Source organism: Anopheles merus, chromosome 2L, assembly GCF_017562075.2.
Source record: "Anopheles merus strain MAF chromosome 2L, AmerM5.1, whole genome shotgun sequence".
In the NCBI taxonomy this organism is placed as follows: domain Eukaryota; kingdom Metazoa; phylum Arthropoda; class Insecta; order Diptera; family Culicidae; genus Anopheles; species Anopheles merus.
In genome coordinates, this window is record NC_054083.1 from 19478664 (window position 1) to 19488293 (window position 9630).

General features: G+C 45.6%; 3 protein-coding genes across 3 annotated transcripts; 1 reads left to right on the top strand and 2 right to left on the bottom strand.

Moving 5' to 3' along the window:
- Nucleotides 1-17: 17 nt before the first annotated feature.
- On the bottom strand, nucleotides 18-2587 carry LOC121591619 (malate synthase-like). Its single transcript, XM_041912344.1, has 6 exons — nucleotides 2364-2587; nucleotides 2072-2278; nucleotides 1719-2000; nucleotides 1259-1647; nucleotides 482-712; nucleotides 18-420 (listed from the first exon to the last, which is right to left on the bottom strand). The coding sequence occupies exons 1-6, from the start codon at nucleotides 2493-2495 to the stop codon at nucleotides 24-26; spliced, it is 1638 nt and encodes a 545-aa protein (XP_041768278.1). The 5' UTR covers nucleotides 2496-2587; the 3' UTR covers nucleotides 18-23.
- Nucleotides 2588-2881: 294 nt separating this feature from the next.
- LOC121591617 lies at nucleotides 2882-6865 on the bottom strand. The gene is made up of 4 exons (XM_041912341.1): nucleotides 5108-6865; nucleotides 3834-5040; nucleotides 3195-3752; nucleotides 2882-3128 (listed from the first exon to the last, which is right to left on the bottom strand). The coding sequence occupies exons 1-4, from the start codon at nucleotides 6799-6801 to the stop codon at nucleotides 2973-2975; spliced, it is 3615 nt and encodes a 1204-aa protein (XP_041768275.1). The 5' UTR covers nucleotides 6802-6865; the 3' UTR covers nucleotides 2882-2972.
- A 58-nt stretch (nucleotides 6866-6923) lies between these two features.
- On the top strand, nucleotides 6924-8083 carry LOC121591621 (vacuolar protein sorting-associated protein 28 homolog). Its single transcript, XM_041912345.1, has one exon. The coding sequence runs from the start codon at nucleotides 7200-7202 to the stop codon at nucleotides 7830-7832; it is 633 nt and encodes a 210-aa protein (XP_041768279.1). The 5' UTR covers nucleotides 6924-7199; the 3' UTR covers nucleotides 7833-8083.
- Nucleotides 8084-9630: the final 1547 nt, after the last annotated feature.

Here is a 9630-nt window from a genome sequence, read left to right on the forward strand (position 1 = left end):
GAAATACCGGCAACGGATCAGCTTCACAACTTCGCCATCAGGCCATCGTTTTTATTGTGCAGTGTGCGGAATTTGTGACTATCGTTCAAGTGTGTGGTGATGTATTCGACGTAATGCCGGGAAGAAATCACGTCCAGCAGCATGAACTTGGCGGACAGCAGGCGTTTCCGGTCCGAGGGCGTAATGCACCAGGCCCGGTAAGCGGCGGATATGATTTTATCCATCGTCTGGTAGACCAGCCGGCGAGAGACGACGGTCCTGTCGGCATCCTCCAGCACGGCTCCCATGCGGATCCACTGCCACAGCTGGGAGCGTGATATTTCCGCCGTGGCCGAATCTTCGACGGCTCCGTTCAAAAAGAACACCCCACTCCCGGTCAGCCAATGGTAGATGAAGAGCAGCGCTACCGTAATGTTGTTGCTACCATAGCGGAAATCGGAATGGTAAGTGGATGAACAAAACAGTTTGCTATTCTACTTACTTGAGTCCATCGATGGTTACGCCGCCCTTCGGTATCTGGAGCAAACTATCGGCAGTAATTTGGGAGATGTTGGGCAGGACAGTGAGCTGATTGTCGCTGTGCGTTTTTCTTTCCCACAGCTCGTTAATGGCATCGATCATTCGCAGATCGTAAATCATGAACCCATCCACACCGGCATCTATTTCTACCGCTTTAGCCATTTTAACGCTTTCTATTACCTCCTGGTCGCTTCTGCAAAACAGACATCAAGTGTTATGTTATCAACTAGTGATGGGACAAGTGAAGTTTTCGTCCTAATCGTTTCCAGCTAGCTCCGAAATTTTCTGGAATGGATTCCGGCTAGTAGGTCTGGAATCAGTTTCCAGAATCGATTCCGGCACCGGAATTGATTCCAAAATCGGCTCCGGAATGATTCCGGAATCAGCTCCAGAATCGGAATTTGCTGGAATAGGAATCGGCTTCGCAATCGGAATCGGTTCCGAAATCAGCATCGGTTTCGGGATCAGAGTCGGTTTATCCATAGGAATAGGTATTTTGGTCCAATGATCCAAATTTACTTGTAAACGATCCATTCTCTTATTGCAATTCAAGAACTGATTCTCATTCCGGAGCTAATTCCAATTCTGAACCAATTCTGATTTCGAAGCCGATTCCAATTTCAGCTTCGGAAGTGGTTCCAGAATTGATTCCGAACATGGAATCGGAAACGGGAAGGTCCGATTCCGAGCTACCACCACTATTATCGACTACTTTATATTCGTTTCTACTTTTACTCACAAGGCAGCCTTTTCCTTTCCGGTGGGCAAAATTTTCGCAGCCATACCACCGGTTGCCAATGCGCCCCTTTTGTGGCAAACGTTGATGAGCAGCCGCATATAGTTGCGCAAGAACGGTTGACCCATGTTGACGTACTTGTTGCGATCGGGAAGCAGAAATTCCCGCTTCCAGCCAAATTTAGCGATGATGCTAGCACAGTAGTCCCATATGCCACAGTTCAGCCCGATCGCATGCTCTTTGATGGAGTACAGGATGTCCTCCATGCAGAACGCTGCCAGGATGTTTTCGATCAACACGCATGCTTTAATGGTACCGCCGGGCAACCCTAACTGATCCTCGGTCCAGGTGAAGATCTTGTTCCAGAGCTGTGTTTCGCTCGGATCTTCGATCTACGCGTGGAGAAGGTAAAAGGGAACTTAAATTAAATTGAATACAAAATCCTGAAATCTAGTTAAAGTACCTTCGACAGATAAAAGTAAGGCCCTATACCAAGGATTGCCATAGTGCGAGCATTGTGGTACATAAGCAGCGCATAGTCAAACAGTGGGCCGATCACCTCCTTCCCATTCACAATGCAGTGATGCTCGATCATGTTGAACGCCCTTGGGCGCAGCATCAGGAGCGGGTATGCTTGCACATCCAGCGGTGCACCTTGCAGACTGCCATGTACTGCCCGCGTAACATTGAACAGACCTTGCACGGTATTACGCCAGGTGGGGCAGTGTCCATCGTCAAAATCAACCTACAAAGATGGAAGCAAATGCTTTTAGATGGGACTTCCTCTGAAGATCGAAAAGATCGCAAACAACTAACCTGAATTCCCTGCACTTCCGCGTACAGACAATCGGTAAAATGTATCGTATTTGCAGGGCTCACATCACCAAGATCGAGCTTTCGATTACGTAACCGGTCCGGCAAATCGTTGATCTTCCATTCCAACGATTCAGTGCGGTTCTGGAACTCGGGCGTCCACTTGCCCTCTTGAATTAGCAGTCTCCGTTTGACTCGATTTTGCAACAGCTGGAGACAGAGTAGAGCAGCAAATCAAAACAAGATAAGGGAGCCCACAGTGTTTACCTCCGCTATCAATCCCACTTCAACTCACCTGTTCAACTTCTAGGTCAAATTGTGATACCAGCTGGCCCAAAAACTGCAATGCACCCTCAGTGAATATGTCCTTATAGGCAGCTTCAAGCCGATGCGGTGCAGATTCGATTAATATTTCTTGGCCCTTCATGTTTGGGGGACTCCGATGATGCGCCGCACAAACAAGCAGCGAGTTTGACTTGCTTCGCCGACGTCGTGAGGGCGATTACCGCCGGTCGGTGCGTTAATAGGGTCATTATCTTTTCTTCGCTTTACCATGTGTGCGTGACGGCTGTTCTGGAGCAGTCAAGTCAGGCGCATTTTGTGTGACCTTTGCGTAGGGAGCACGGTGTGGTTTGTGTGTATGTTTTTTAATGTTTGTTTACTGCTTATAAATATTACGTCTCCAGTTGTGTTACAAAAAGGCTCACAAGAAAAACTTGTGACGCAAATTATTATTGATTTTTATAATTTTAAAAATTGTTAATACGTCATCGTATTTTTTCTCATTTTTTAATATAATCATCAATCGTTAGTTTAATGGGTTGATCTGTTTATTAAAAACAAAAATAAATCTTTCATTGTATCTTTAGAGTAATCGCATATTTGTAACATCATTTAAAAAAAATCATAATCGCCGTCTCAGAGTCACGAATTTGGGCCACGTTTTTGACTGCTGAAAATATGGTTGCCTCTTGCAACATATCAGCGCATCGCGCAAACATTCTGCGAACTCGTTCGGTAGTGACGCAATGCCATAAAGATGATACAGGAACTCGTAGATCTTTAAAAAAAAACCAACGATATAATTATTATTCTAAATGCAACACCAACTCTAAACGTAACATACCTTTATCTCAATTTCACGCCACATATTTTGCTGGAATACCGTAACCAGTGCAAGTGGAAACTGTGCCAACCGTAACGATCCATCGTTCGCAAATGCTTGCGCTCCATACAGTCCACCATAGCCTGAGAAGCTAACGACAGCAGTGATCAGAGCATCGAGCATAAACATGGTACTCTGCTCTATGCGATCGGCCGTAGCTGTTAGATTGCACTGTAACAGACCAATCAGCTCAACGATAAAGCCGATTAGATCCTTTCCATGCGAAGGTTGTTCCTCATTGTCCCGTGCAAACTGCTCTACGAAGTTAAACCACTCCCGCAGGAAGAAGACACTCAACGAAGCATCTTGGTGTTTTGCAACTGCCGACACTATATCGGCGAGACCAAAGAAGTGCAACGATTTGGCGGAAGGATTGTACCGCCGGAAGGCAAGCTGTAGATAAATCGTTTTTTCCAACTTTTCCACATTGATGCCTTCCGTCCAGGTGCTGGGTTTCAGAAGGGCCGTGAAGTGTTTCTCAGGAAGATGCACCAACGTTTCGATGTACTTTTGAAAAACCTTGAAATGGAACAAACGAAAACAAATTTTAGTTTCTCAATGAATGTGTTGAAGTTGAGGAATGAACTTTCAATCACTTACATCCGATTCCTGATCGAAGCGCATGAAAAAGTTCTCCAGCGTCGTGCAGAGATGATCAAAGTTGTCCTCATTTTCGTACTTTCTCTCCCTCTGCAGGGCGCCTGCGATTAATGCCATCGTCTGAATGAATGGAGTATTGTCAGCAAACTGTTGATCCTCCGCCCGCTCGGCCAGATACTGTAGCGAAAGGTGCACAAATCGTTTGTAAATGTCCGTTTGCACCGCTTCGGTGATTTCGGCTATGGCAGCGTAAATCTTCAGCAGATCCTCTTCCAGCATGATCGTTTCGCACAGCTCGTTCAGATAGTTTTCCACCAGCCGTTTGGCGGTACCAGAGTAGGGCATCTGCTTGATGGATATCTGCAGGCAGGCATCGCGCATTTCGAAGCAATGGACGAAATATTCATGCAGAAAACACCAATTCAGCGGTGGAATCGGCTTGGGATATGGTTTTGCAACTATCCGCAGCATCTGTACTAGCACCAGCTCGGGTGTGGTTTCGATTTTCGTAAACTTGGTGCTTTGCGTTATGAGAAAGTTAACAATCGTCGATAAAATGCTTGCCCGTGGAAGATACTTCAAGTTGGATGGTTCTGGACGTCCCTCTGGCGTCTGGTAGATACCGCCCCGGTAGCCTTCGATCTCGCGGGTAATGTAGTGGGCCAAAAGCTCGCCAACGGCTTCAATCGCACAATGGTTGGTGTACAGAAGCAGCTGAATCCAACATTCTGGTGGTACCGATCCAGCACTGTCGGCAGCAGAAAGGCCTTCTTCATTCGGTTCTGGCAGATCGATGCCCTGTCGATACACTTCCGGTATCTGGCGAAGAGTTAGCGTATCCGGGTGAAAGTGTTTCAACGTCCCCAGAGCGGCCTCCAGAACTCCCCGATCCTCGTAGTCGGTCACGTAATGCCAGAGCGTACCAATGATATGATTTACCAAGCTTTCTTGTTCCGGTGTGGTCACTTTAATAAGCGGCACACTGCCAAAGAACCGGCACAAGCTTTTGATCACTTTCGGGCGGCGTTCGTTAGCGAAACGGAACCCTAACACCTTCCATGTTGACACAATGTTGACAACCTGGTGTTCGCAGAGGCTCGAGATGGCATCGAGCGAGAGACAGATAGCCACCTCGTTCTCGTTGTTATTGGGACTGCTAAGCACTTCCGAGAATAAGTTTACCAAATCTTCGCCGTGCTGTTGTGGGCTGTCGGAAGAGACCAATAATTCACCATTAGCAATTGAACACAGTTACCGAGGTTCAAGGAACTTACTTTATAAGGCACACTTCACGGATTGTGTACGCGCGAGCAATTGTATGCTCCCAGCGATCTTCATTCGGCTGACGGCTGGTATCTTTCAGCAGATCGTACAGCAACGGATAGGTTCGCGGTTCAGCCTTCCATAGTCGCAGGTACAGATCGAGGCAAAGCGAACGATCGAGTCCTTTAGTGAGAGCTTTAAGAATTCCAATCAGATTTTCCTTGGCTCCCATCGACGCTATAGTTTGCAGCACATGCAGTCGGCGCCGGGCATCTTTATGCTGCGCTAGTCCGTACAGCAGCGGTATCTTGCATTGGGCAACTTGCAAATCGCCGTGGCACATCAGTTTAACTAAACGGTCAAAATTCGTTCGCCATACATCTTCTTCGTAGAAAGGTGACAAGAAAATTGAGCGATGAAGTTGGCCCAAAGCTAAGGTAAATCTTGTGCTAGATGTGTTTTGCCTTCGAAGAAAATCCTCGATTGCCGTGTCCGAAGAATGCCACCAGTTACAGAGAATCGTCCACTTGGCTGAGTCTTGATGAAAGTAGGTGGTTCGAACGGGAACATTAGGCAAATCCGCAGCGTTCTTGCCATCCGCCTGTGAAAAGTCCTTTTCGACCTGTGTAAGAATCCTGTCGCAAAGCGTCAAATATGTTGCTGTGTATGATGGCTGTCCCAGCAACTGAATCATGGCTTCTTTTATAAGCAGGCGGGTGTTATTCCCACAGGCCGGCAGTATCACTTGAATAAGTTGTAGCAATCCGTACAGTTTTAGTGGTGTTACGATCGGCAGAAGATCGCTAATGATCGCCGTCAGCACATCTAAATTCGGAGGCGGATCACACTTCATTGCCGCAACACCAACTTTATGCAGCAAAGCAAAGCAACGGCTTGGATCGTAATTGTACTCTATGTAATCTTTTAGAACTGCCACCATGTACAAGGCGTATTCCAGTTGATATTGAATGTTTGCGTCATTCTCGCTTTGAATTATTTCTAAAGCATCCGTCAATAGCCCGATCGTGTAGCAGGTTTGAGGTGCTGTTGTATCTCGGCGCCATGCTAGAATTTCAAACACAACCGTTTCTGCTTTGCAATCGTGTAGAGCTCGGCCGATTAGATGTTTCCACAGTGGCTGACAGTCTGCGTATATGGCCACGTTTACGAAAAGATGCAACAGCACGGGGCGTAAAAATTCGATGCTGTTCGTGCGTATTATTTCGTCCGAATGGTTCAATGTGCCAGTGATCAAATCAAGCACGGTTGACGTGGAGCCCGTGCTGGCTTTTTCGATGAGCAGAATCACCGGATGTTGAGGCGGCTTCAAGTCGAACTGGCACGTATAGTTGCATTTGTTTTCTGTGGCTAGGCACCGCCGTCGAAGATCGAGCAGCAGAAGCTGGAAAATAGACCCCCCGATGACGATGAACTGTCCGGGAGTTGTGTTCGGCAGCGTGGTCATCAGCATTCCCAGCAGTTGCCCGAGTTCAACCGCCCCTTCGGTGGCAAGATGCAGCAGCACTTCGTTTGCCAGCTGGCATATCCGTAGGTTGTTCGATTTGCAGAGTTGTTTCAGCAGCTCAATATCTGGCTCCGGCAGCGTTTGGTTCGTTGATTTTTGGGATATTTTCAAAATCTTTTCGATTTGAGCTGCCGCTGAATGCACCGTCAGTTTAGAATTAATTGCCTGCAAACTATCCATGGTATTTAGCGCACTGAACGAGCAGACCGCGAAAACACGTATGGAAAATGTAAACAAGCGCCGGCCCGGTGTCTCGTTGCGGGGCGTTTGACAGCTCTAACGTCAAACCGCCGTCACGGATGACATTGGGATGAGTCAATGCAAAAGCGTAAACAAACTTGGCAAATCCAATGCAAAAGTTTCGTCGCAGTGCTGTGAAATTTATTATTTTTGGTTATTCTTCTTAAGTTAAGCGTGTGTTCTGTTCGGTAAAACGGATTACATCACGCGGAGGTCAAATTGCACTCGCCATCCCTTCAATGCCGTGCGTAAAACAGTCTGTTCGTGATTGAAAACTAGGCAGCACAAAGTACAAAGAAACTCCCAACACCCGAGAAGTAATTGTACCACGCACAAAAATGCAGGATAATCGACCAGAGCTGTACGAGGAGGTGAAGCTCTACCGGCAGGCGAGGGAGCGAGAGAAGTACGACAACATGGCCGATCTGTTCGCACTTGTCTCTACGCTGCAAAATCTGGAAAAAGCATACATCCGGGATTGCATTACGCCGCAGGAGTATACGGCCGCCTGCTCGAAGCTGCTGGTACAGTACAAGGTGGCGTTCAAGATTGTGCAGGGCGACGAGTTTCCGACGATCGACTCGTTCGTGAAGAAGTTCCGGCTAGACTGTCCGGCAGCGCTGGAGCGCATCAGGGAGGACCGTCCCATTACCATCCGGGACGACAAGGGCAACACGAGCAAGTGCATTGCCGACATTGTGTCCATGTTCATCACACTCATGGACAAGCTGCGGCTCGAGATACGGGCGATGGATGATTTGCAGCCCGAGCTGCGCGATTTGCTGGACACGATGAACCGGCTCTCGCTGATTCCGGACAACTTCGAGGGCAAGGAGAAGGTCTCGAACTGGCTGGCCACGCTGAACACGATGCAGGCGTCCGACGATCTAACCGAGGCGCAGGTTCGTCAGCTGCTGTTCGATCTGGAATCGTCCTACTCGGCATTTAACAATCTGCTTCATACCACATAATGCGTCGGAATGGGTTGGACCGGCTTTTCCTTGTGACTGTAAATAGGAACATAAGTCATAGGATTGTAAGGAACACACGCGAACAAATGGACAGGTCTTCGAGCGTATTAGAACAAGGTTAACAGGATCTAGCACAGGACAGGATGTGGCTGGAAAGCCAATAAAAGGAGGGATTGAGTTGAGGCAGGGTGTAGGAGTGCGCATATTTTTACCCAAAACTTATAAGAAATATATATACTGTTTAATTGAAATATGCCCATGTGTGTTCGTTGTTGATTGATGTGTTGTCTACTATCTGCATGTTACATAGTTGCTTTCTTTGTACAAATAGATCATTTTATGACAAACAAACAAATATTCTAAGTGAAATAGACGCAGTTATTTAATATTGTTTAGAATATTCGTTTAGTATTGGATTTTTTCAACGGGAAATGATTTGCCTTCTTGCTTGCTTACGTAGTTACATATAAAACCTTCGGGTTTTGGCAACATTAAGTATAATTTATGGTGTCAATATTTTATTATCTTCTTTTTCTATCGTATAAGAAAGGTCATTTACAACGCTTTTTAAAACAATGTTACATGTAATAGTGCAAATATTTTAAAAGATCACAATTTCGATTGCATTCCAGTTCCCGATTATAAGCAAACATTACAATACATTCCCGATCATGCAACTGGTGGCGAAAGTTCAAACATATACGCTCTGGAATTAATATCAAACATCTCCAAATCCAGAAATTGGTCTAAAATCTATTCCACAAATTAATACTCTTTGTCATACACTTCAGTTAATGAATTAACTTTTCTTTCTCTTTGTATAGTTTCGTCTCGTGCGGTTATACCAATCCTTGTCAAGCTTACTGGACTTATTATTACCATCTAATCCTTGCTTATGTGGATCCTCTCCGGCTTTGAAGGAGCTAGTGTTAATATAAAGAGAACCACTGAGGGTCCCTTGTTTCTTCCTTATGATTTATATTTGTCTAGTTTTTTTTGTATTCTGGAGGTTTTGAGCCTTATAACTGAAATTCACATCTTCTGTATTTTACAATATTTTGTTCCTGTTTGTATATGTTACGTTAAATGTCTTATGTTTTCTTTTCGAAATGATAGAACTACGTTCGTTAAAAGTATGAAAAATATTTAAATAACCATCGTCGTTTGCATCAGAAAACAAAATTCAATCCCAATTTAACCAACAAATAAATCGAATGAAATATATTTTACCTTGACACCTAGTCTAGAAAACACCTCTAGAGTATCATCATGACGTGATTCTTACAGTGGCTTTTTAATAAAATTATCCATTAGCCTAACGTACGCACTCCCGCGCACCGTCTCTGACGTCAGCGGTGAACTCATTCTTAATGCGATTAGTGATAGCATGAAAAGCATGCGACCCAAATGCACCCGAAAAAGTGTAACACCAGAAGCCCGACCGGGAGGCGGGTTGAGGCAAAAAGTTCAGTGTCTTCGGTTTTGCTGAATGAAAATGTAGCACCGACTCCCCCCTCTTGTACGGCGGGGCGAGCGTTCGTTTGGTTTCCTACTCCAGCGTTGTGTTTGGCTAACTTACACTGTCACATTTCACGCTCAAGAATTATGAATGACAGTATCGACCCGACCGAAATGGATATGAATGGTTGATTATGCAACAAAGACAGTATTAGGCCTCACAAAGGGAAAAGCTAAACCGTTTAAGCTATAAATCTAGGAATAAGCGTGAGGACATTGGACGGGGCTTTATTTGCAAAGCATACAGATTAGATAAAAGTAATTGATATTTGAATCACTT